A 26,600-nucleotide genomic window follows, 5' to 3' on the forward strand; every position below is an offset into this window, starting at 1 on the left:
GAACTACTTAGGTCCATCTCTAGTAGAAGAATTTTATATGTGAGTAATTAATTATATGTGTAATTTTGTTACATAGCTATATATGTGTACATATATAGCTGTATAAGAATAATTTAGTAGTGGCTTTGGAACCTTGGAGGATTCTTTTAAAATTCATGATTATCCAGGATATAAAAGCATTAATTATGTTTCTATTAAATAAATTTTATATGTAATAGATTTGTATTAAGGATACCGATTAGGGATACAAGAACCAAGTATAGTGCTATGATTTGAAGTAATTAATGTACCAGTGCTATTTTAGAAAGCTATTTGTTGTTATGTAGATAGTATCTTCAATAAATAATTTTATTATATCAATTACATCATATCATAATACTCATAATAAATACATTATAATACCCATAATTTGCATTGATTATGTCTGTTGTTATTGTCCACTCATGTTATCTTATGTTTCAAATTGTTTTCTAAGTTATTCATATTGCTCTTGAGCCTTGGGCTAGTGTCCGTCATTTATGCAGTAAACTACTTTCATTTCTAATGTTTAATGTTAATGAAAAAATAAAAAACATGACCTATGGGAAATGAATAGTTAAATGTATTCTTCACTGCACTTAAGGTACGATCATTCTACTGGTGCCCCAGCCTTAGAATGTTGATACTTTCTTTTACTTCCTTCTTTATTGGCCTTTATTCATTCGACACTGAGGATTGCCATTTTTTTCTTTGTTCTTTCCTGATACTTCTCACTGCTACTTTATTTGAAACTTCTTAGCTTACCCTTACTGTAATGGCTTCCTTGTTCATTGCTCTTTTTCCTCTCATCCATACCAGACATTGGCACAAGTTCACTTTCCTAAATGAATTTCATGTAGCCGTTTATAACTTTTTACTCTACTAAAAAACATTCGGTATTAGGTTGTCTGAATTGTACCTTATTAAAAAAAGTTCAGTGACTCCAAATTGTTTACATTAGTAGCTGTACTAGTATATTGTGATCAGTAGGTGTGTCACGGGTCATTTCTATTCGTAGTTACAGACCAGAATCTTGTGAATTATTTACATTTTTATAACTTACATTCCAAATTTGCCATTAATAATGTCAATGTCTGACCCATATGCATACAATGTACCGTCTTGAGTGATGGATGTAGTTACAATCAATGTACCAGGAATTGCACATCACCACTACCTCTTACATCAATGCCATTGTCTATAGTGAGCAATTAGGACTTCACTTTCCTAAAGAGATTTTTGTTAGTTGTTTTGTTTTGTTTTTTTCCTTCTTTTTGGGGGGTGGTTGTATATTTAACCTTTAGAATTTGCAGGATGTGTTACATATCTTTAGATGTAGAATTTGCAGGATGTGGGCATACCTTTAGAATTTGCAGAATGTGTTACAATTAAAGATTGAGATCCTTTTACCTGTTAATGAAAGTTTAAATCTTTAGTTTGGGAAGTGGGACCTCATTAGGCCCTGTATTTCTTCCCACCCCTCATTCCCTACCATTCTTTAATTGAAATATTCAAACTTAAGCAGCTAGTACCTTGTACCCTTAGAGCATCTCTGAATTGTTTACTCGTGTTTTTTTCCGCATCTGGAATGTCTTCTCCCTCCTCTTACCCCATCTGATCCCGCTTAGTCTCTGAGGCTCAGCTCAGTTATCATCTTCTTTCTGAATTTTTCTCAGCCCACCAGTGATCTCTCTGACCTTCTGAGTTTTGCTATTTGTACTCTTTACCTAATCACTTAATATTCTTTGTGGAATATGGGGGAGATTAAATATGAATAAATAAGTGTCTACATGTCAGTCTTTGATCATTTACAGTCTACAGCATCTCCTTGTCATGTTTGTTATAGTATGTTTCTGTTTTCTATATTTATTAGGGTATAAGCTCGCTGAGATCACCTACTATATTTTATCCTTTCTCATAAACCCCATAGTTCCTTTCACGGTGTTTTTTGTTTTTTGTTTTTGTTTTTGTTTTGACAGAAGAGTTAATTAAATATTTATTAGTTAGACTGATTGACAAAAACATTTCCTGAATATCTTTATTTGCATTAAACTCTGAGATAAATTTTTATATATTAACCATTGTTGAATATCAACACATGTATTTTTTATATGTACATATACACTTAGAAACACATGTATTATTCTGTTTTCTTCTTGTGTTTTAACACCCATGCTTTTAAATTTTGTTGTATCAGTTTGCCTTTTGTCTCTGAGTTAAGAAATGTGTTTAAAAGTCATTACATAATATTTAAAGATACTGATTCTTTTGCTTGAAAATACACCACAGGAATCCAAACTTTCATTTCACAATGACAGTTTCCGGCTTGGTGAACTCAGACTACATCTTATGGCCTCTGTAGGGAAGATGTTTAAGGATGGCTCAATGAATGTTAGCCTTAAACTTAAGACATGCACACTTGACGATCTCAGAGAAGGCATTGAGAGAGCAACATCAAGGTTTGTCATCTCTGAACTTGCTGTACGTTATTTAAGGCTGACATTATACCTGACATTCGGTTGCTAGGCTTGGAGATTATCAAAAGAGATCTTTGGTCATACTTCAATTTGAAGTGCATCACTAAATAGTGCTAATATCAGATTCAGTTCCTGTGAAATTTGAATTAAAGGGAAATTTAATAATAAAGTGGAGTACTGTCTTAAAAGCAGGAACTAAGAGAATGTAAGAATTTTAATAATGAAATTCACATAGGGTGGTTTTTTGGTAACATATTTTTCTAAATTGTCCCCAAAAGGCAGGTTCTTTTTTTTTTTTTTCCAAAAAAAAGCCTGAAAGTTTCTGATCTTTTCTTTATCTTACTTGTTTTGTCTGTATATTTTAAACCAGTATTCTGAAATTTTTTCCAAGTTTTACTAGAAATGTAATCCCTAGCATTTTCACATTATCAAGCCAGTACTTAAACATTAGTTTGTATTAGCCTCCTGTAAAGTGGGAAATAATGTGACTTTAATATTCTAATTATATATTTATTCCTTTCTCAAATATTGAGACATACTCTTTTTGCCCTTGATGTTCTTTGGAGAAAAACTATGATGCTCCCTAACCAGGGGCTCCATTGAATACATACTGGATACTTCTGAGCTCTTTGTGTTTCCTAGAGATGAATAAATGAGGAAAGAGTGCTATCATGCAACCAGCTTTTCTAGTTTGCAAATTTCGTGTTTGGGGTAGCTGTCCGCTGCTATATAGGCAAGGGTAAGGCCATCATCTGTTTGGTAACCTGTTCTTCCCCGCATGTGTGAGGATATGTGGCAGCTATCACAGCAGACACTTGATAAACACTGGCTGATTTGAATTTGATTGAATACTTTTGGACTCAAATTATATAGGATGATCTTTGGAGATAAATTTGTTCAGGGAGGTTTTATTTTGTAAACTAATGTAAAGAGGTTGTCCTTTAAATTTTGTGGGACCACATTAATGTGTTTTGTTAATTCCTTTTAGTAGTCATTCATTTATTTTTCTGCTACTGTATTATAATTATAAAATAATCTGTAATTGCTTAAAAACATGAGTCTTGCTGTAGAGATTAGGAGACTGTGTCCTAGTTGCTAATTAGCTAATTAGACCCCAGTTAACATTGACCTGTTTTCTGTTCAGATTAAAAACTTAAAGGTGAAACAAAGACTATTAAGGTGTATAGGAAATTTTTCATCTTTTAAATTATTTTTGCAAGAATGAAATAATGTATATATTTTTTAGAATGATTGATAAAAGGAATGATCAAGATGACAACAGTTCTATGATTGATATAAGTTACAAACAAAGCAAAAATGGAAGTCATGTTGATGCTGTTCTTGACAAGCTATATGTATGTGCCAGCGTGGAGTTTCTGATGACTGTGGCAGATTTCTTTATCAAAGCTGTGTCTCAGAATTCAGAAAATATGGCAAAAGAAGCACAGATTCCACTACGACAGACAGCCACAGCAAAAATCAAGATGGAGAAAGGTTAGTAGAATTTATCTGTTGTAGATGACAGCTTGTCGTATATTTTAACAAAGATTACAAGAAAAAAGAGGAATGGACAATTCAAGAAAGTAAAATACTCTTTACAATTTAAATATATGCTGTGGAAAACTTTTAGTAAGCATAAATTTTTAAGAGGTAGAATAGAAATATGTATTGGATTAGGGGCTAGGAAACCCCTGTTCTGGTTCCAACTCTGCCATTAACATTTCTTTACTTACCCAAACATAGAGGGAGTTAATCTTGGTCTTTGGTTGGGAGACTGTTTTATAGAAGGGCAGTCTTTTATTCAGAGAAAATATATGGAAGAATTATATCCATTGAAGCAATTGAACAGATAGAGGCAGAAGGTGATATCGGACCACCCAGCATGATGCCCCTGGACATCACCGTAAACATCTTAAACTAAGGGGAGTGTGTGCAAATGTCTGGTCTTGATGTACACCGAAGTCACTTCCCTGCTCTATAAATTACTCTAGCATTACCAAGTAGATCAGTGATTTTCTTTGTTAAATTATAATTGTCTCAGGTCAGGCATTTATCTTTCTAATGCATAATTCAGCAAGATTGGAAAATACCATTCACTGGCAAGGTCAGAATTTTATTTTTTCATTTACCTTTCCTAAACAGTAACTATATATCTCTATATTCATATACATAGTTAATGCATTAATCCTATAGATTGTAGGACACTGATTATGTGTTTTATAGTGAAGTCAGAGTCAACTTTATCAGAGTCTCTTATCTTCTTCCTGATATTACCCTCTCCTGTTTTCCCCTCCTGTCTCTGCAATGTAACATAAAACACATTCATGTGTTCATATGTGCACACACCTTAATTCAGACAAAACCAACTTCAAAACGAGATTATTCTTGCTAGGTCAAAGTGGAAATGATGTTGTGTCAGAGATCAGATTGCATTATCCCGCACAATCAGCATTTGTTAATAATTTATCATTAGTATCAGTCAACTACCGTTAATTCTGCTATATCCCATATAGCAAGATATTAGAAACAACCTAGCAAGTTATAGATAGTATATACTCAAGTGACAAGATACGTTTTGTGACATATTTTTTGGTTGCTTTTTTTGTTTTTCAGATGACTCTGTAAGACCAAATATGACTTTAAAGGCCAAGATCACAGATCCAGAAGTGGTATTTGTTGCCAACCTGACAAAGGCCGATGCTCCTGCTCTGACAGCCTCATTCCAGTGTAACCTGTCTATGTCAACCTCCAAACTTGAACAGATGATGGAAGCTTCTGTGAGAGATCTTAAAGTCCTTGCTTGCCCTTTTCTCAGAGAAAAAAGAGGAAGAAACATTACTACAGTAAGAATTGCCTTATATTCTAAGCACGGATTGAAGATTGGCAGAAATGGTGGATTCATAGAATCCTAGAATGTGAGAGCTCTGTAAGACTTCAGAGATTGTTTACTACAAATTTGAGGTTTAAAGTTAAGGTTGAGTTCCGAAGATGTTAAATGATTCAGCCATGCTGCCATTGGCAGAACTGGGAGCTACCTTTAAACTTTTTCCTTTCATTGTACCATCTTTTGTGGAACAGTAGTTGAATTTTAGTACAAATCAGCATTGAAGTCATGTGACCAAAGAGATTGTGTTTTGCTGTATTAAAAGTTAACTTCATGGGCACCTGGGTGGCTCAGTTAGTTAAGCATCTGACTTCACCTCAGATCATGATCTCACAGTTAGTGAGTTCAAGCCCAGCATCGGGCTCTGTGCTGACAGTTCGGAGCCTAGAGCCTGCTTCGGGTTCTGTGTCTCCCTCTCTCTCTGCCCCTCCCCTGCTGTGCTCTGTCTGTCTGTCTCTCTCTCTCTCTCTCAAACATTAAAAAAAAAGTTAACTTCAGTTATGTGTTCAAGTTATTGTTGAAAAATATTTTAGTTAATTGATTGCCATACCAATAAGTGTTAAATGTTAAATTGAGAATTTTACATTAAAGAGGATTCATTGTATTATATGACTCAATTGCATAAATTAGGAAAATTTATGACCAAGTGGCTTACATGAAGAAATGCAACATTAGACTTAGTCTGTACTTCATCATGAAGCATTCTTGAGCAGGATCATCTTTTGGCCTGTCACAGAAAGCTTATAATTAATTGATTACTCCAGGAAAAGCTTTTCCTAATTTTTTTTTTAAATGTAAATAATACAATACTAATTCCTCCATTCACTTGAGGTGTAAGGTTAGTTTACTTATTCAGTTGAGGTGTAAGGTTAGTTTACTTATTTCTTTTATATATATATATATATATATATATATGTTTTATATATATATATAGTATAAGTAAATTTATTTACAAATATAAGCTTAATAGTTTTAAGTAAGTCATTGGGTTTACAGATTGGAAATTTGTTTTTATAAGCACCTTATATGATATTCAAGAATGACTTCATGTTCATCATAGGGAAACTGTTCATTTACGTACCTTACCACAGTTTTTTTCTAATATGTTAACAAAACTTTATTTTTTTAATGTTTATTTATTTTAGAGAGACTGAGAGGGAGGGACAGAGAGAGAGAGAATGCATGTGCATGCATATATGGGGGAGGGGAAGGGAGAGGGAGAGACACAGACTCTGAGGCAGGCTCCAGGCTTTGAGCTGTCAGCGCAGAGCCTGATGCAGGGCTCAAACCCATGACCTTTGAGATTATGACCTGAGTCGAAGTTGGATACTTAACTGACTGAGCCATCCAGCTACCCCAGAACTCTTTGTTTAAAATAACAATTTCAAGTTATTTAGTTGTCATAAAAACTAATAATTAACAATTTCATTTCCTCATGTACTTCTTTGTGAATGTAAGACTTTACCATAGTCTTCACCTCATTTCTATAGATATTTTAAAGGCATATTTTACAAAGGGTATCGTTTGAAAGATATTTTAGTGAGAGCAGACATTTTATTTTTTTTAATGTTTATGTATTTATTTTGAGAGAGAGAGAGAGAGAGAGAGAGAGAGAGAGAGAGAATGAGCAGGGGAGGGGCAGAGAGAGAAGAAGAGAGAATACCAAGAAAGCTCCACACTGTCAGAGCAGAGCCCGACAGGGGGCTCGATCTCATGAACCATAAGATCATGACCTGAGCTAAAATCAAGAGTCAGGTGCTTGACCAACTGAGCCACCCAGGTGTTCTGAAAGGAAACATTTTAAACTTGTACTAGTAACTGTGCATCCTTACTTAAGAATTGACATAAAGGAATTGATCAGAACTGCTTACAGTCCTTTGACAATGTACACGGATTTGTCATAATTAAGAACCCTCACAAGAAAAGTTCTCACCTAATTTCGTTTGTCTTTTGCTTTTGGCGTAAGGTATCATTAAAGATCTCAAGTTAAGGGCCCCTGAGTTGCTTAGTTCATTAAGCATCCATCTCTTGGGCTTGGCTCAGGTTATAGTCTCATGGTTTGTGAGTTCGAGCCCCAAGTTGGGTTCTGAGCTGACTTTGTGGAACCTGCTTGGGATTCTGTCTCTCTTTCTGCTCCTCCCCCTCTGATGCTCATGCGTCCTCACACACACACACACACACACTCTCTAACAAAAATAAATACGTATTTTAAAAAAAGATGTCCAGTTAAGTAAGACATTTCTGGTGTGTATTATCTACGTGTACATAACAGATTTTAACTAAGGAAATGTGAATTTTATTTATTTGTTACTAGGTCTTACAGCCTTGTTCTTTATTTATGGAAAAATGTATGTGGGCTTCAGGAAAACAAAATATAAGCATTATGGTTGAAGAATTTATAATTAAGGTCAGTGCCTATCATATTATTTGGGTAAAAATTCTTGTTTCTAGCAATATCTTTTGATGTCTCTTCTAACTAGAACATTATGCTACTTACATTACATATTCAAACAGTAAATACTGCTAATATTAAAAGACATTTTTCTTTAAAGCAAATTTTTTTCTATCTTTTTATAACGAGAGTACTTTTAAATATCTATAAATGATTGAGATAGTTTTTATCCATTATGTTTGCTTTTTGTGTGTTGGGGAGATTGGGTTTAGGGGACAGCAGAGATGGGATGGGAAGAGAAGAAAGTTGGGATGGAAAAGTGAAGTTGCCTTTATTTGTAGTAAGTTATTTTAGGCTTTTATTCAGGTATAATGTGAATTTAATAATTACATAATTAAATGTTTTATTTGGCTTTTAAATTTTTGTAATGACAGATGTATGCTAGAAATAAGTTATTAGGATTTGCTTTTTATTAATCTCTTATATTTGAAGTATTGGAAAAACAATCTCTGTTCTCCAATAGCATTTGTATTGTTTAAGTATAACCTCATAATTGGTTATAAATGAAAGACAGAGAATAATACTTCCCCAAATCTCTTTTTCTGTCTGTCCAAAGGACGCAATATTTGAGGTGGTTGATAGCAGTTTTACTATACCATAACCGATAGTGATTAAACCAAGGCTCAAACTAATGTCATTTGAGTTACCATATAAATAACAGTGCAGTTTTCTCTCAATATTTTAAAATGCTCAGTAGTTTTAGATTGAATTTTATTAACAGATTTACTTTTTGAAGAACTTAAGGTGGTCATTCAGGGGGAAAGGTCTTGAATTTGCATGCACTTAGTCTAAGACAATAGGTTAAGGTACTGGGAATATTGTCTTTCCCTTTCTTTGTATATCAGTTTATTTGTTTATTCATTCAGCAAGCATTGTTTGAGCTCTTTGTACGAAAAATGTCTATACAAGGCATTGGTGATACATAGTCCATATCTTCAAAGAACTTACTGATATATGTGAGAGAAAGAAGTAAATCAATGATTCTGGCTTTCAGAGCTGGAGGCCTGTACTGGTGCTTTTGGGAGCACAAGTAAGGGTCCTGTGATCAGACCACGACATCAGGGAAATCTGCCTGGAAGTGAGGCTACTTGAACTGAGTTTTGAAAATCTGATGGAGGTTAGAAGCAGAGGGAGGCTGAGGGTTATCAAGACAGAACTGACATTATGCACAAAAGTAGAGGTATGAAAAACCTTTTAAGGACTTAGAGTGATGATTCCACGTGGTTGGAGAGAATGGTGTGGTGGAGTTGTAAGATTGAGAGCTCTAATTAAAGTTGACATTAATAAGGCAAGGACAAAGAAGGGACTTAGTGGACAGGTAAGTTTGGGAAGAGGCTCATACTACTTCCTTCTTTGGGTGATGTAATCATATCATTTTAGCGAATTACATAAGTAGAGGTTGTGAGAACTGAACAGTAAAGGAATCCACTTATTTAACCCAGTATTGCTTACACTTTGGGAAACCCCGGTATCACATCACAAAGACTTTTGTGTCCTCAGCTAAAGAGAAGTTTGAACTGCATCCTTAAAGTTAGGGGCAATTGAAGATTTTAGGCATAGGAATGGCATGCCCAGATTTGAGTTTGAGGAAAAGAATGCTGGTGGAAATGTGGAGGGTAGACTCTGAGGGTCCAGTCAGCTCTGGACATAGTAGGCATTATCAGTGTAGAACTAAGGTGCAAGGCTAGGAATGAGGAGGTGAGCAAAGATACTATACAAAGATAATAAGAGGTAGAGTTTGCAGAACTTGGGGTAAGTGGAAGGGGATCCATGGTGATTCTTAGGCTTTTTGTTTCAGTCAGAAAAATGAAAATCATGTATGTATATTTTGATGAGGATCATATCCTTTGGTTTAGTTAATGCAACTGGTTGAAAAATAAAAAATTCAGTTATACTACATTTTTCTTTTCATATAACCCTATTTTATTATGAATTGGTCAATTTAACTTTAGGTTTTGACATTAACATATAATATTAATTACTTAATTCCAATGTAGCCTCGGCAGAAATCATGGGTATGATGTTAGCTGACTTGACATATGGCTTTGTGTATTCTCTTTTGTTTCTTAGGTATTAATGTGATATGTTTAAATTTTTAACTTTTTTTTAAAGTTTTGTGTTATATATTCTTCTCATTTAGAAATAATTTATTCTTAAAATTTTTCTGCTTTCTTTTTTAAAGATTTCACCCATAATTCTGAATACTGTGATGACGATCATGGCTGCTATGTCTCCAAAGACAAAAGAAGATGAATCCAAAGATACATCTAAGGAAACAGAAAATCTTTGGGGCATCAAATCTATTAGTGATTATAACTCTTGGTTTCTTGGTGTTGACATGGCAACAGAAATAACAGAAAATTTCAAAGACATTCACTGTCTATCTATAGAGGAAAATTGTGCTGTTGTTGTAGAGTCGGTTCAGGTTACCTTAGAATGTGGCCTTGGGCATCGAACTGTACCTTTATTACTGGCAGAGTCTAAGTTTTCAGGAAATATTAAAAATTGGACTTCCCTAATGGCTGCTACTGCTGACATGACATTAGAGGTATGACTACATCATTTAATACTTCCAGAGCCAACTTCTCAAAATTACACCTGCAGAATTAAGATGTGCACTTTTCTTGTTTGTGCATGGCCACAGCAAGTGTGTGTGTGTGCGTGTGTGTGTGTGTGTGTGTGTGTGTGAATAATATATTCAAACATTTAACTTGTTGATGCATAACGTAGTATTATTTAGTTGGTTACTGTTTTTTAAAGACTTTTTGTTAAGTAATTTATTTATGGCAGTAAAGTGAGAGAGTAAAGGAAAATGTACCCTCTTTATAGCTATTCTTTGTGTCTTGAGGTATGTTGTTAAAATGATTGGCATGTAACATTAATTGTGTAATACTTTTTCCTAATGATTATAGAAATATGTTGTTAAAGTTGAAAGACTCTGTTATTACAATTCTGTGCCTTTCCAGGTTCACTACTATAATGAAACCCATGCTGTTTGGGAGCCACTGATTGAGAGAGTGGAGGGGAAGAGACAATGGAATTTAAGGCTTGATGTAAGGAAACCATACGATATCTTTATATTGATGGCACTCAGCACATTCATTTATATTTTTTAGTTCAGTGATTCTCAAGATTTGTGATCTAGGATTCTGGAGGCCCTTTTAGGGGGTTTGTGGGGTCAGAACTATTTTCATAATAATAGACATTATATATCATTTTTATTCTCATTCTCTTGTGAGCATACAGTGGAATTTTCCAGAGACTGTGTGATATTGCATCAGAATGAATACTGAAACAGAAATGAGAATCCGCTCGTCTTAAGGCAGTCACTAGAGAGATTTGCAAATGCCCCTCTTTTTACTATTAAAGATAACTTTAATAGTTATATTTCATTAAAATATAATTCAACATATAATTGTTTTTAAATGAATATTTAAAATTTTCTCAGTTTGGGTTTCTAATAGATTTCATAGTCATAGATCTGATCCATATAAATGAAGCTCTTTGAGATCATCAGTGATTTTAGGAGACCAAAACATTTGAGAAAACTTGAATTATAGTTCATGAATTCTTTGTGTGTTATCTCTTGATGGTATTTCTTGAGAGCACTTCAGAATCCTGGATACCAAAGCACATTTTTCTTGACTAAAAGGAACATGAATTATATACCCCTAACAAGTGACTACACTACAGTTCTCTGGTGTAGCCTGAAGTGTGAGGCGCTGAAATTGACTCAGCAGATTCCTATTTTAAAACTGCGAAGCCACTTAACCTGTGTCCCAAATTCTTCCCAGTAAAGTAGAAGTAATATTTCTGCTCTACCTGTCTCTGGCATAGACAGGCTAACAAATAGTTTTGTATATGGCCTTTGAGCTCTATTAGAACAAAAACTGTGGTGGAATCTGATGGCTGGCAAAAGCCTATCGTATTATGTGTAGGTGTTAACAGAATTCCACATTACCTCCAGTGAGGATCGGTTTAGACTTGAGGGTCATCTTCCATTATGCCTCAACACATAAGGACCAATTATTCAGACGACACTGGGTAAATAGCTTCCTCTGGGGAATGCACAAGAAACAAATACTGTAACTGACCTGGAGAGCTTTTGTGACACAGTCCGAAACATTACCCCGTGCACTGACCACACACTGCAAAAAAGACTGCTGATCTGTGCTGTGTCTAAGCGAAGCACTGGTTGTTTTTGAAACTGAGACTTTTGACTAGCCTTAATATGAAGGGACCAGTTTAGGAGAGTTTAACACTTTGAGAGTTTTAAATTTTTGTTATTAAATGGCTAATAACTTAAATGTGTCACATTATTTATCCTCCTAGGTAAAGAAGAATCCAGTCCAAGATAAAAGTTTAATTCCAGGAGATGATTTTGTTTTTCTTCCTGAGCCACAAACAGCAGTTCATATTTCTTCAGGAGACACAATGAATATAACCATATCCAAAAGTTGCCTGAATGTTTTCAACAATTTAGCCAAAGTATGTTTGGTTTTTTCTTGGTATATTTCAAATGGGATTTTAAAATGAAGCATGTACGGATTATTTATGCTTGTCATCACAATTACTTTCTTAAAAATGTTTAATTTTGGAAAAAAATTGGATTTTGCAAAAATTTTATTGTGATGTTATGTTCCTTTTCAGGGTTTTTCAGAGGGCACTGCTTCTACTTTTGACTACTCTTTAAAAGATAGGGCTCCTTTTACAGTGAAAAATGCTGTAGGCATTCCCATTAAGGTGCAGCCCAATCATAATCTCAGAGTAATAGGCTCCCTTGAGAAAAGTGGTGTTTATGATGTTGATGCTGGTCAGCATTTGGAATTGGAATATGCCAGCATGGAACCTTCACGTCAAGGAAAATTATCTATGTTGAGCCGTCAGGAAAGCTCTTTCTTCACTCTAACCTTTGGTATGCTATATTTATTTTATATTCATCTTTGGAATTGTAGCTGTGTGGCTTATTTTTCTTAAAATGTAAAGATATTGCTGCAGATACCTTGGGAGACAACATTTCTAAAGGCTTGAAACAAATAGTTGATAAGCTCTTATTTTCTTCCTCTAAACTTGAGACAATTAAATTTAAGAATTACCTTAGAAAATTAGATTATTTCTGTGCCCTTAAATAATGCCGTCTCTAGCATGCTTCAAAATGGATGTGAGTCCATTGAGGAGAGGAAAATGAACTATATTCAGAAGTCATAAAATGTTGACAGTAATTATCACCATTACACAGAAAAGGTGATTATTGCTCTATAGTTGAAAGGAAAGGAACAAGCTGAAATTTGTGTGATTCAAGAAATTTTTTTTATTTTTATGTAGATTCCAAGTTAACATACAGTGTGATATTAGTTCCAGGCATGCAATATAGTGATTCATTACTTCCATATAGCACCTGCTGTTCATCACAAATAGCCTCCTTACTCCCCATCACCTATTTCACCCATCCCCCCACCCACCTCCCTCTGGTAACCATCAGTTTGTTCTCCATAGGTAAGGGTCTGTTTCTTGATTTAAAACCCGAAGAGAAATTGTTTTGGGTCAAAACATTTTATAACTAGTTTCCTTTCTTTTTTTATTTTATTCTTTTTTTTATTTTAGTTTCTTTAGTTTCCTTTCTTTGTTGGTTCCTACGTCTTAGAAAAGCATTTTGAGTAGTCATCATGTTCAGTCATGAAGAAGAATTCCCTTGTATTATTTTAAGGTGCTGATGAGTACTCTGTCTGAGAGAAATATAGGTAAATTGGTATTTGGAATGCTTCTCACTTATGCTCTGCCTTAGTACCTCATGGATATACAGAAGTTGCAAAAGTCCCTGTTGCCAGATCCGGACGGCGATTGTATAACGTACGGAATCCCAATGCCAGTCATTCTGACTCAGTCTTGGTACATATTGATGCAACTGAAGGGAATAAAGTAATCACTCTTCGTTCTCCTCTGCAGGTAATCCATTAAAGTGAATTGTGTCCCTTGAAGTATAGCAAGAAATCTTCAATCATTTGGGTGAATATAGGAATATGATAAAACATGGAGCTAATACTGACTATTCAGAAATACATAATAGATTGAATTGGCTGCTATTTCCAATCTAACTTGTTTTTGTTCTAGTCTTCATTTTAAATGTCTGATTAAACAGTTTTGTTATTTGAAAGGCCATTTTTGTTATGGTCTAGGTTGAAAATTAAGGAAGATTTTCACCTCTTTCTTTAAAGATTTAGAACTGGGAGTGTTAATAATTATAAGTGGTTGCCAAATAAAATAACATTCCATTCTCTTTGTATATCACTTGGGATTGTATGTTTCAAGTATATCTGAGGGAATACAGGAATGATCTCCCAGAAAAAGATTTTAGCATCTTAATCTTTTCTATGTTTAAGCCTTTATCCATTTTTCTTTTCCTGTGCATTATTACAGGTTTCATTATATGGTCATCAAAAGAACATTTCTTCCTACTTAGAACATCAGATAAAAAAAATAAAGGATTTCAACTTTTGGCCATTGCTATCTCTTAGTTTGCTGTTCTAGCCTATATCACATTATAGTCCAGGAGAGAGAGTTGTAGTCCTTTTCCTTATATTTCCTTTGCTATCCTTTTCTGTTTTCACATGGTGCATTGAAAAGAGGTTATAGGGGCGCCTGGGTGGCGCAGTCGGTTAAGCGTCCGACTTCAGCCAGGTCACGATCTCGCGGTCCGTGAGTTCGAGCCCCGCGTCAGGCTCTGGGCCGATGGCTCGGAGCCTGGAGCCTGTTTCCGATTCTGTGTCTCCCTCTCTCTCTGCCCCTCCCCCGTTCATGCTCTGTCTCTCTCTGTCCCCAAAAAATAAATAAAAAACGTTGGAAAAAAAAAAAATTAAAAAAAAAAAAAAAAAAAAAAAAAGAAAAGAGGTTATAATGGGGAAAATATTATGGCTGAACTCCAAAGAGTAATACATATTATACACAACAGTGAACATCAGTGTAGAACGTGTGACTCTCTCAGAACTTTTCAACTGCCACTTAAACATCAAGTTTCTCATGTAAAGCACTTAAATATCCTAAAATTTTTCAATTATCCATAAAATATCTTCTAATACTGGGCTTGAAACTTTTAGATCTAAAAGTAACTGTGTGCAGCTCACATTTTTCTTTTGGCCATGTGTTATCTTTTTAAACAACTTGTATGTCTTTTTTATCCAACAGATTAAAAATCATTTCTCTATTGCATTCATCATCTATAAATCTGTTAAGAACGTTAAGCTGCTGGAGCCCATTGGAGTAGCCAGCCCTGAAGAGGAGTTCCATGTTCCTTTAGATTCATATAGGTACCTATTTCCTTGAAACTAATGCTTGAAAACTAATACAAAGTTTTAAAAGGTTCACAATATATATTTTTAAATATGAATTGGGATCTATATTCCAGGAAAAAAACTTATATTTTTATTATCTAAAGATGTGTAAAAGCCAGTTTTAAGACATCTAGAGAAATACATTTATTTAATCATTGATTTACCAGATGAAAAATTTCTTACTGTATAGTTGATGTTTTAGCACTTTCTGAAATTTATTTTTACTAGGTTGCCTTTATAATTGAAGTGACTATTTTTTTTTTTTGACTTGTCATTGCTTACACAGCGTTTTGTTTTTGTTTTTGTTTTTGTTTTTTTCCCAGAAAGTTCCTCCCTGAGTTAGCTATGTGACTTTGGGCGGGTTTCTTAACCTTTCGTAGCCTTGTTTTCCTCCTCTGTAAAAATAGGAATAAGTATTTACCTTGTAGAGTTACCAAGAAGATTTAATGAGATTCTTAAGTTCTTGATAAAAGCTTTTTTTCCCCAACTCTGTTTTCTTTTTTCTCTAGATGTCAATTATTTATTCAGCCAGCTGGTATCTTAGAGAATCGGTACAAAGAATCCACCACTTACATTTCTTGGAAGGAAGAACTTCACAGGAGCAGGGAAGTCAGATGCATGCTTCAGTGTCCGTCAGTAGAAGTCAACTTCTTACCTCTCATTGTCAATACAGTTGCTCTGCCTGATGAATTAAGCTATATATGTAGCCACGAGGAAGATTGGGATCCAGCTTACATTATCCATCTTTATCCTACCCTCACTTTGCGGAACCTTCTCCCATACTCTCTAAGATATTTACTTGAGGTATGTCTCTTGTATTTTGTTTGACCTTTATTATTGCAGAGTGATTTCTAGTTTTTTCACTATGTTTTTAGTTGAGGTATTTTTACATAGCATAATTGTAATGCTTTAATAATATTAATAATAGCAAAAACTGATACAGCAGTTAGTATGTGGCAAACACTATACCATGTGCTTTACCTGTATTAACACATTTAATCCTTGCAATAACCTTCTGGTGTAGGTACTATTATTAGACCCATTTTACAGAGGAACAAACTGAGTCACATAGGAATTAAGTGACAGGCCCAAGATCCCACAGCTAATAAGTTGTAGAGCTGGGATTTGAACCTAGGTAATTTGGCTCCTTGCTCCCTTCCACTGAGCTCTGCTGCACCTGCTATGAAATAAGAACCATATTAATCTCTGCCATTAGCTGATGGATAGAAAAAAGCCAGTGAGGAAGCACTCATCTTACTTTATTCTAAAGTTAATTTTAAAGTTTTTATTGTAAAGTTAATAGTCTTATTTGATCCAGGTTTCTCTTGAACTTAAAATAATTAGTCTGATAAATAATGGGCAACATTTTTAGTAATGACATATGGTAAGTATTTTTAGATTCTACATTCCACAACATTTTAAAATACAAAAGTCTGGAAAGTGTTGGAGCTTAAATTATTTCTTTTCTTTATCTGACAATGAGCCACCCCTCAGGTTGTAAAGGCTAAAATGAATTAAATGAACTAAAAAGTATTTATGTAAAAGAAGCTTTCAAAAAGGAAGCCTGATTTATTATGTGGCTATTAATCATTCTAAAAACAATTCCACATCCCTTAGATAGTTTGTCAGAAGTTTGCTCTCACTTTCCTTCTTTTAGTTATATGGGAACCACGAGGCATAGCATTTGAACAGAGGGTGAAGCTGAAGCCAGGTGGTTAAGTGGCTCATTAATGACACAGATAACAGCCAGCATTCCTGAATCCATCCTTGGATCCTAAGCCTAGATCTGACTTTATTTATTTCTTTATTTTTTCAAAATCTGTGGCCATTGACTTACTAATAGCCAAATGACAGTTTCTCCCTTTGGCTGTGATATAATATTTTTCATTGTAGTCCTTAGTGGTTATTGAACATTCATAATATGTAAGCCTGGGACTCCACTGAAGTCTTGTCAGTTAATCTGAATATGGTACGTTATTTATTAGCATTTGCATAAAATATGGATGTTGTTACCGCAGTTTTTTTAAAATATCACTAAGCAAATTTAGTTTTTGTTTGTTTGTTTTTAGGGAACAGCAGAAACTCATGAGCTAGCAGAAGGCAGTGCTGCTGATGTTCTCCATTCGAGAATCAGTGGAGAAGTAATGGAATTAGTTCTGATGAAATACCAGGGCAGAAACTGGAACGGACATTTCCGTATATGTGATACGCTTCCCGAATTCTTCCTTGTGTGTTTTTCTCCTGACTCTGCAGAAATGATGACAGTTGACTTGTCAGTACATGTCAGACGAATTGGCAGCCGGATGGTGCTATCTGTTTTTAGTCCCTATTGGCTAATCAACAAGACTTCTCGGGTTCTCCAGTATCGTGCAGAAGATATTCACGTGAAACATCCAGCTGATTTCAGAGATATTATTTTATTCTCTTTCAAGAAGAAGAATATTTTTAGTAAAAATAAGGTGTGTTTTGGTTGATATAACACGTTAAAATAGATAAATTCCTAGTTTGGAAATTTTTGAGTCATTAGCCTTCCCTCAATCCATGCTTACCAGTTTGCTAAGTGCCATTGGTATGAATTAAGTCCAAGGAGACTTTTAAGGAATGCATAGTCAAGTGGGATGTTAGGATTAGCAAGAGTTTCCCAAGGCTGAATTGCCCTTTTCTCCATTGCCTTTAGAATTGCTTCTGTTCTGGGGCACCATGGTGGCTCGGTTAAGCATTTGAATTCGGCTCAGGTCGTGATCTCACAGTTCGTGAGTTCAAGCCCTGTGTCGGGCTCTGTGCTGACAGCTCGGAACCTGGAGCCTGCTTCAGATTCTGTGTCTCCCTCTCTCTCTGCCCCTACCCCCCCCACCCCCTACCTGTGCGCTTGCCCTCTCTCTCTCTCTCTCTCAAAAATAAACAAACATTGGAAAAAAATTACTTCTGTTATTTTAGTAGTGTCAGGTAGAAAGCTTGACTTTATGTACTTTACCAGTAATTGCATTTCAAAATGTGGAACAGTTGGATTTAGCTTATATTAACTGAGCCCTTCTATGTATGAAGCCCTAAAACCAAGCCTTTGAGAGAGAAACCTAGTGCCTAAGCCTGGTCTTTTCTGCTCTGGTCCCTTCATTCCTTTGTAGACTCCTATCATGGAATTGCTTCTCACACATTATCCTAAGTGCTCACTGCTAGGCCTTTGTGTTACAGTTTCTGCCTAAAATGTCTCTTCCCCTATGCTTTTTCCTGCCTGCCACATCTTTTCTGGTTCCCTGCTGTTTATCTTTTGGCTGTCATTGTGCTCAGGCCTAACATGTGTGAAGGATTTCTAACTGCCTAAGTAGAGCTAGATAGTACAACCTTGTTCTCTTAGAGCATTGGTTCTCAAATTTCAGAGCATGTTAGAATCACCTAGAGGGCTTTCTAAAATACATTTCTGGGTTGTGCCCCTGATGTTTGATTCAGTAGGTCTGGGTAAGGTCTGAACATTGCATTTAGGTGATGCAATGTCAGTGATGCTGACAGTGCTGGTCCAGGGACCACATTTCAAGAACCATTGTCTTAAAGTGTTGATTAATCCATAGCATTTATTTACCTGTTTATGTGTCTTACCTGTGGTTGTCCTCAGGTTTTTTATAATCTCGATGGAGGAGAGCAGTTAGATCTCTTCTCTAAAACTTTATCTAAATCTCATAGCCAGAAGTAAACTTTTTACCGTCTCACCTTGGTAGCATTTTGTACTACTCGGGTAGCTCTTAATCCCATTCATTCTTGTATCATAATTATTAGTATGTGTTTCCCATCTCCCTGTTTAGTTGGAGCTCATTGAAGACAGGAACTGTGTCCTGCTGTCTTCCATTCTGCTGACCATGATGCCTTTCATTTAGCATTTGATAAGTAATGTTAAAGGAGTAAATTTTTCATGTTTTAAAACTTTTAAGAATTTGTTGGCTCATTATCTTAAGTCTAACACTGGAAAATATTATTTTATGTTAAGCTTTTCTTTTTAAACAGCAGAGGGTCTCATTGGCATACATCTTTAAATTCACTAAACTCACTGCATAGATGAATGGGAAGATCAGAGCTCTGCATTTATTTTATTGGCCTCTAGAATATCTGTGGTTCTCTGACCCATTGGCATTATGGCTTTGATTATTTTTTTCTATGTCCTATGATACTAAATAAATTTCTAATAGAATAGTATCTTTCCCTCAAATAAAATTAATGTAGTGTTTTAGGTTTCTTATATGATGGTTATGTGTTCTCTGTTGTAGGTACAATTAAAAATTTCTACTAGCGCCTGGTCCAATGGTTTTTCATTGGATACAGTGGGAAGTTACGGATGTGTGAAGTGTCCTGCCAACAGTATGGAATACCTGGTAAGATTTTGCTTGCTTATTCACCCTTGACTTCGTTCACATTTTCTTCAGCTCCGTTAACCAGCTAGGTTCTAAGGGGTACAGAAATTTGAATTCAAAGTATTATGTACAGGACTGTTATCTCTATAAATTTCTTTGACTACTAGTATGAGGACAAGACCTACGTTTATCAAAGTTTAAGAAGCGAGTTGAATGCATCCACGTCAGCAACTTGTAAATATTCAGAGTATACAAGAATCCTCATTCCACACTACTCCCTGCCAGATGTTTCTTAAATCTTAGATTTGACTGAAAATTTGAGTAACCTGAGGTCAGTTGACGTGTTGTAATTGCCACTTTGAAATTTTTATCTTAATTTATTAACAGAGAGATGATAAAGCAGCAAAACTTGAGCCTCTACACTAATTATAAAACAATTTATGTTTGGAATGTCAAAAAAATAAAGAATACAGCTAAACTAAATATGTTATTACAGTCATCATTAGTTAAATTCCCGTTTGATATTTCTTGAATTGATTTCTGATGGAGCCAAACTAAGGAGCCAAATATTTTTCTTAGTGAGAAGATAATCAGTAGTTGAATATGGCTTAGTAGTTACTTTATTTACAGGCGTTATTTTAAAATATCTTAAGAAATCTTTATGTGAATGGGGTGTGTGTATCATTTCAAAGAAGTTTGTTCCTTTACACAGGTTGGTGTTAGCATCAAAATGAGCAGTTTTAATCTTACACGAATAGTTACCCTGACTCCCTTTTGTACCATTGCAAACAAGTCGTCATTAGAACTGGAAGTTGGTGAAATTGCGTCTGATGGCTCAATGCCAACTAATAAGTGGAACTATATTGCTTCTTCAGAGGTAAAGTTTTCCTTCACTATGACTGGCTCCTGAAATGTACAAATAGATATAGACAGATAAATAAGAATTGCATATACTTTTGTGTTACCCTCACTTTGCTACAGTATTTGTATATTAAAACATGACAGCCAGCTTTGACTTTTTTTTTCATAAACACGTTAAAAAAAAGAAGAAGAAAATTACTGGTAGTATTTATCACTAGCCAGTCTAGAGGGTTGACACTCAGGCTGTAGTTCTTCCTGTATGTATAGCACGTGGATGTGTACTGTGATAAGTACATTAAGATGACGTACTATGAATTGTCTCAGTAGTCAGGATAGTGCCTCTGTGTTCAAGAAGTATATAATGCTGTTGGAGGGCTTAAGACTCATATAAATTCACATGTGGAAAAAAAGATTGTGTATGCTAAGTTATAGGTGGTTGTAGAATTTCTGTAAAATTTCAAGTTTCCTTGAAAATTCTGCTAAAATTCGACCCCCTCACTTTACCAAGAAGGAAGTTAAAATCTCATACTTTTCTAAGATTGGTGAAGTCTTTGGAAGTCACGATCATTGTGGCCAAGAGCAAAAGGAATGTTTCATAGAAGAGGTGAGAGTTAGACTAAACTTCACAGGCTCAATAAGATTTTAGGAGATGAACAGAGTGAGGGAAAGAGTGTAGAAGAGGACAGGTGCAAAGATGAGCCTTAGTGCTTGAATTTGTGTGAGTTTTCAACCAAACCAGTTGACCTTAAGGATAGAACCATTCTTCTGTATGTCTCAAAAACAAAATTATATATATTTTTAAAAACTTAGCAAAAGCTTAAGAGGAAGGATTCTAGTTATAGTGCAAACAAATTTAGAGTTCTGAGAGACATGGGCTTTCCAAGTCACTTAGAATGATTTCTGTAGACTTGGCAACAAATAAATGCTCATTATCATTGATGGGGGTTTGATAACAGTATCATTTTTATTCAGAAATGGAATTCACTTACTACTCTATAACAGAAGGGCATTTTGTATTATATTAGGAACTAAAACCTCAGTTTCACAGATAAGGCTCAATGAGCTATATAATTTTATTAAGATCAAACATGAAGATAATGTCAGGACTTCCAACGAGGTCAGTGGTGTTCTTTTCACTGCCTTCAACTGTGTTTCTAGTTTATCTAGGAAAATATATGCTATGAAAGAATTCATAGTGCATTAAGCAATTAAAATGGAGTATGCACAAAAGCAAATGTTATTAAGATTATAGGTTTTAAATATTCAAGATACTTGAGTCATTCTTAATCAGTAAACTCTTTAGTTTCTCATTTGTAATTTTTTCATAAGTACATGAAGACTACTAAATCTGTATTCTCATGGAGTTTCTTTGGTTTCATAAATAGTCCTTATATTGTCAATAACTTTAACATGAGATGAGGAAATATTTTAAGAAACAAACGTACTAATAATTGTATCATGGTCAGATTTAGAATTAAAAACTTAAGTAGCCATTATCTTATTGATACCACAGTACTGTTTTAAGACTGATACTAACTTTTGTATTTTTAGTGCCTTCCCTTTTGGCCTGAAAATTTGTCAGGCAAACTTTGTGTGAGAGTGGTGGGCTGTGAAGGTTCCTCCAAACCGTTTTTTTATAACCGACAGGATAATGGCACTTTATTGAGCTTGGAAGAGCTGGTATGTTTTCATGTTTTATAATAAAACATCTTTGGTTTTGAAATTTTGCTTTAAAATATTTTATTGAAGCATGCTATAAAATCTGGTAATTATGTGAAGGTGCTAATATATATCTCATGCTGTACATGTATTTGTAAGAGATCAGAGAGCCAGTGTGCTCTTCATTAAGAATATAAGAACACGGGGCGCCTGGGTGGCGCAGTCGGTTAAGCGTCCGACTTCAGCCAGGTCACGATCTCGCGGTCCGTGAGTTCGAGCCCCGCGTCGGGCTCTGGGCTGATGGCTTGGAGCCTGGAGCCTGTTTCCGATTCTGTGTCTCCCTCTCTCTCTGCCCCTCCCCTGTTCATGCTCTGTCTCTCTCTGTCCCAAAAATAAATAAAAAAAACGTTGAAAAAAAATTAAAAAAAAAAAAAAAAAAAAGAATATAAGAACACAACCTTTTTGTGTCTCCATAACTGACTGCAATTCCAAATGTCACTGCAAGTTAAACCAATACTTCAAACAAGTTTTTTTTCTACAATAGAATGGAGGTATCTTGGTGGATGTAAACACTGCTGAACATTCAACTGTCATAACGTTTTCTGATTACCATGAAGGATCTGCGCCTGCTCTAATAATAAACCACACACCACAGGACGTCCTCTCATACAAACAGAGGTATGAAAAAAAAGCTACATGGAAAATCTCGTTTGCTTTTTACTGGCCCACAGTCTTTTCTGGGAAACACTTGGAGTGTAGATGAGTTTCACATTCCACATGTTTTCTGATTTTAGAAAGGTAATGTGGAACACATGCTGTTTATTATAATACCCCCAGCAGGTGTGGAGCAGTTCTCTGTAGTCCAATACATTAATATTCCTGCACCTGTTGGGATGAGCAATGGGTGTTGTATGGAAACCAATTTGACAATAAATTTCATATTAAAAAAAATATTCCTGCAGCAAAACTTATAAATATTCATACCAAGTGGGATAAATAAAAATTAATAGTCTCGCATCAATTCAGAGCCATTTTTTTAGCCAAATGACTTTTGACACCAAACTGATAAGAGCTTTTACAATTTCAGAATTGCATATGAGGAACTGTGAACCTCTTTGAGCATTATTATTCTTTTGTAATCTGGTAATGCTTTGTTGTTGTTGTTTGTTTGCTTTTGTTCCCAATAGAGGTGGTAGATTAAATGAGAGGACAATAAGTAGATAGTGGTGTTGAATATAAGTGTGGGATGATAGGAATTTTGTTGTTCTTGCTTGTCCTGTCATTTGGTTTGGATGATGCCGTTATATAATGATTTAACAGATAGTTTTACACCCTGACAATGTATGTTGTATATTTGCCAGGAATTATTGCTATAAATCTGCAAGGCATTATTTTATATATGTATAAAATCTTGTATATACATAAGGTTATTTTTATATAGAGAATTATTTTATATAAAATAATGCCTTGCAGATTTACATATTCTTTTTTTTTTAATATATTTTTTTTAATGTTTATTCACTTTTTGAGAGAGACAGAGAGTCAGCAGGGCAGGGGCAGAGAGAGAGGGAGACACAAAATCTGAAGCAGGCTCCAGGCTCTGAGCTGTCAGCACAGAGTCCGAAGCGGGGCTTGAAGTCATGAACCGTGAGATCATGACCTCAGCTGACGCTTAACTCACTGAGCCACCCAAGCGCCCCCAGATTTACCTATTTTTAAGTCTTCTGGCTTGAATCCACTGAGAGAATTTTTTTAATTTAAAAAAAAATTTTTAAACACATGCATGTGCACACAAGCAGGAGAGGGGCAGAGAGAGAGAGAGAGAAAGAGAGAATCCCAAGCAGGCTCCATTGAGCTCTGCAGCCCTGTGCAGGGCTGGATCAGGGCTGGATCTCCAGAACAGTGAGATCATGACCTGAACTAAAACCAAGAACCTGACCCTTAACTACTGAGCTACTCACTCCCACCCCTCACTGAGAGATCTAAAAGCACAGAATGGGGTTGAAACCTAATTGGGTTAATTTTTTTTTTCTTTTTAGTTCTCTGGAAAGTTTTTTGTAATATGGACTAATACCTCTTAAACATTATTAAAGTACAGATTCTGATTTAGCAGGTTTTAGGCGGGGCCCAGGATTTTGCACTTTCAGGAAGCTCCAGTTGATGTTGATGCTGCTTATCCACAGATCACTTTGAGTAGCAACAGTATGGACCTAATTTCTTTTTTCCTGAGACTCATGTTTGTTATCTAATTGTGTGTGATTAAAAAACTTAAATTTAAGCACTGAGTGGAGTTCTGCTGCTGCCAAAGAACTATTTATAGCTTTTTTCTACAGGTGGACTTGGATGTACCAATCTGTCTACCTTAATGAATTCCACTGCTGTTATATTGCCTGGATCAATTTGGAGGGTACTGCAGCTTCAGAAAGGCAAATTCCATTCCCTCAAGCTTTAAAACCATTAGTTTGTTGGACATTTTAGGTTACTTATTGTTACGCAGGGTTCTGTTGATTAACAAAGGTGATTTTATAAGATTTTTCTGCCAGTCCCCTCTCTGTAAATCACAGGTCTGGGTATCTCAAGGCTTGGATATTTTAATCTTCCCTCTGGCCGTTGTGTTTCAGTGGCTCACAGGAAGAAGTGCACTTGCTGCCAGGACAAGCTCGACTCTTTGCCTGGGCGGATCCTACTGGTACCAGACAGCTTACATGGACGTATGCAGCAAATACTGGGGAGCACAGTCTGTTAAAGGTATCATTTGATGTGAATGGGTGCTGTATGAGCTGCCTGATGGCAAAGGAAGCAGGCAAGCTAGCTTCACACAGTCCTCTTTGTCCTTACTGAATGAAAGATCAGATGGAAGTATTTTCCTTTTTTAAAAAAAAATTTTTTTTAATGTTTATTTATTTTTGAGAGAGAGACACAGAGCATGAGTGGGGGAGGAGCAGAGTGAGAGGGAGACACAGAATCTGAGGCAGGGTCCAGGCTCCGAGCTGTCAGCACAGAGCCCGACACGGGGCTCGAGCCCACGAACAGTGAGATCATGCCCTGAGTCGAAGTCAGACTGAGCCACCCAGGCGCCCCTGGAAGCATTATCAAAATAAGTTGCTTTTGGACTTTAGATTGCAAGTAGTTCATACCAATATTTTAGATTAGTCAAAATAATGTGTTTACAATGTAAAAAATAGTCCTGCTTCATCTTGCCCGGTAAAGACCATTCAAGTACCCTCTAATGTGCCTTTTTTTTTTAAAGAAAGCAACTTTATTTTTAAAAAATTTTTAAGACTTTATTTTTTAGAGCAGTTTGAATTTTACAACAGTGAGAGAGATATACATATACTTTCCATATACCCTGACTCCACACATACAGAGCCTCACCCTTTATCAACACCACTCATCAAAATAGTTGATAATTTACCAAAAATGAATTTACACTGACATACCATAATCATCCAGAGTCCTTAGTTTATGTTACGGTTCTCTCTTGTACATTCTGTGGGTTTGAACAATTATGTGATGACATATATCCAGTATTATACTATCATATAGAGTATTTTCTCTGCCCTAAAAATCTGCTGTGGCCTGCCAGTCCACTCACCCTTCCCACCTGGCAAGCACTCATCACTTTATTGTGTCCATAGTTTTGCCTTTTCCAGAATGTAATATAGTTGGAATGATATAGTATTGGTTTCCTTCAGTTAATAATATACATTTAAGCTTTAAAGAAAGCAACTTTAAAGCTAGGTGAAAACAATTTCATTTTGAACATATGCTTACCACTGTTGGCTATGAAGTTTTTAGGCATGTTTTCCCAATCAAGGCCATGTTTTTTTTTTTTTAGTTTTATTTTTTAATGTATATTTATTTTGAGAGAGAGTGAGCCAGGGAGGGGCAGAGAGATAAGGAGAGAGAGAGTCCCAACCAGGCTCCACAATCAGCATGGAGCCTAACGTGGGGCTCATTCTCACAACTGTGAGCTCATGACCTGAGCTGAAATCAAGAGTGGGACACCTAACTGACTGGGCCACCGAGTCGCCCCAAGGCCGTAGGAATCTGACAGTATGCAAATTATCCCGTATGAAAAATTTAATGAAATATTTATTGAAACAGTATTTAGGCAACCAATTTAATCATATATGTTATTCTGAGAGTCTTAGACTTTGGGAAGCTCTTAATTCATATACCAGCCTTTCTCTAATGTAAGAATTGGCTCCTGCATTAGTGATATAGATCATCTAGTTTCTGTAGTAATATGTTCTATCATGAAGAGTTCATAACAGTGTCCTGCTCTTTTGTCTGATAATGCCATTTGTTAAAAAAGCTTTCTTGACTTTTGCTTTAAAATGGTAATTGGCCAACAGTGACTGGATTATCCTCTCCCATAATTCCTCTGAAATACCCACAAAAGAGATAAAGACTTACCCACTTTTGAAAAATCAGAATGATAGTTCCTCTGTTACTAGATTCTTACAATAATTTCCATTATGACAATTTGATGGAGCTCTACTGGTTGCTTGTGCTTTACTTTTTATAAGAGCAAAACGAAAGGTTTATGAGTGGTACCGAGGCTTCACTTCCCTGATA

General features: G+C 35.5%; 1 protein-coding gene across 5 annotated transcripts in view; it reads left to right on the forward strand.

The window, feature by feature from the left end:
• VPS13C (vacuolar protein sorting 13 homolog C) overlaps nt 1–26,600 on the forward strand; it is a 200,150-nt gene that overhangs the window by 133,720 nt on the left and 39,830 nt on the right. For all 5 annotated transcript variants that reach the window (XR_009264099.1, XR_009264100.1, XR_009264101.1 and 2 more), the window contains 17 exons: nt 2,308–2,477; nt 3,742–3,989; nt 5,109–5,338; nt 7,694–7,786; nt 10,014–10,379; nt 10,798–10,884; nt 12,164–12,319; nt 12,482–12,746; nt 13,617–13,777; nt 15,014–15,135; nt 15,669–15,963; nt 17,229–17,618; nt 19,416–19,520; nt 20,212–20,376; nt 21,912–22,040; nt 22,564–22,697; nt 24,641–24,767. Coding sequence is in view for 2 of the 5 variants with exons in the window: in XM_058737530.1 (XP_058593513.1) it covers nt 2,308–2,477; nt 3,742–3,989; nt 5,109–5,338; nt 7,694–7,786; nt 10,014–10,379; nt 10,798–10,884; nt 12,164–12,319; nt 12,482–12,746; nt 13,617–13,777; nt 15,014–15,135; nt 15,669–15,963; nt 17,229–17,618; nt 19,416–19,520; nt 20,212–20,376; nt 21,912–22,040; nt 22,564–22,697; nt 24,641–24,767 (3,243 nt within the window). In the remaining 3 variants the exon portion in view is untranslated. The remainder of the gene's footprint in view (nt 1–2,307; nt 2,478–3,741; nt 3,990–5,108; nt 5,339–7,693; nt 7,787–10,013; nt 10,380–10,797; nt 10,885–12,163; nt 12,320–12,481; nt 12,747–13,616; nt 13,778–15,013; nt 15,136–15,668; nt 15,964–17,228; nt 17,619–19,415; nt 19,521–20,211; nt 20,377–21,911; nt 22,041–22,563; nt 22,698–24,640; nt 24,768–26,600) is intronic.

The sequence above is a fragment of the Neofelis nebulosa genome, chromosome 7, assembly GCF_028018385.1.
Source record: "Neofelis nebulosa isolate mNeoNeb1 chromosome 7, mNeoNeb1.pri, whole genome shotgun sequence".
Taxonomy (NCBI): domain Eukaryota; kingdom Metazoa; phylum Chordata; class Mammalia; order Carnivora; family Felidae; genus Neofelis; species Neofelis nebulosa.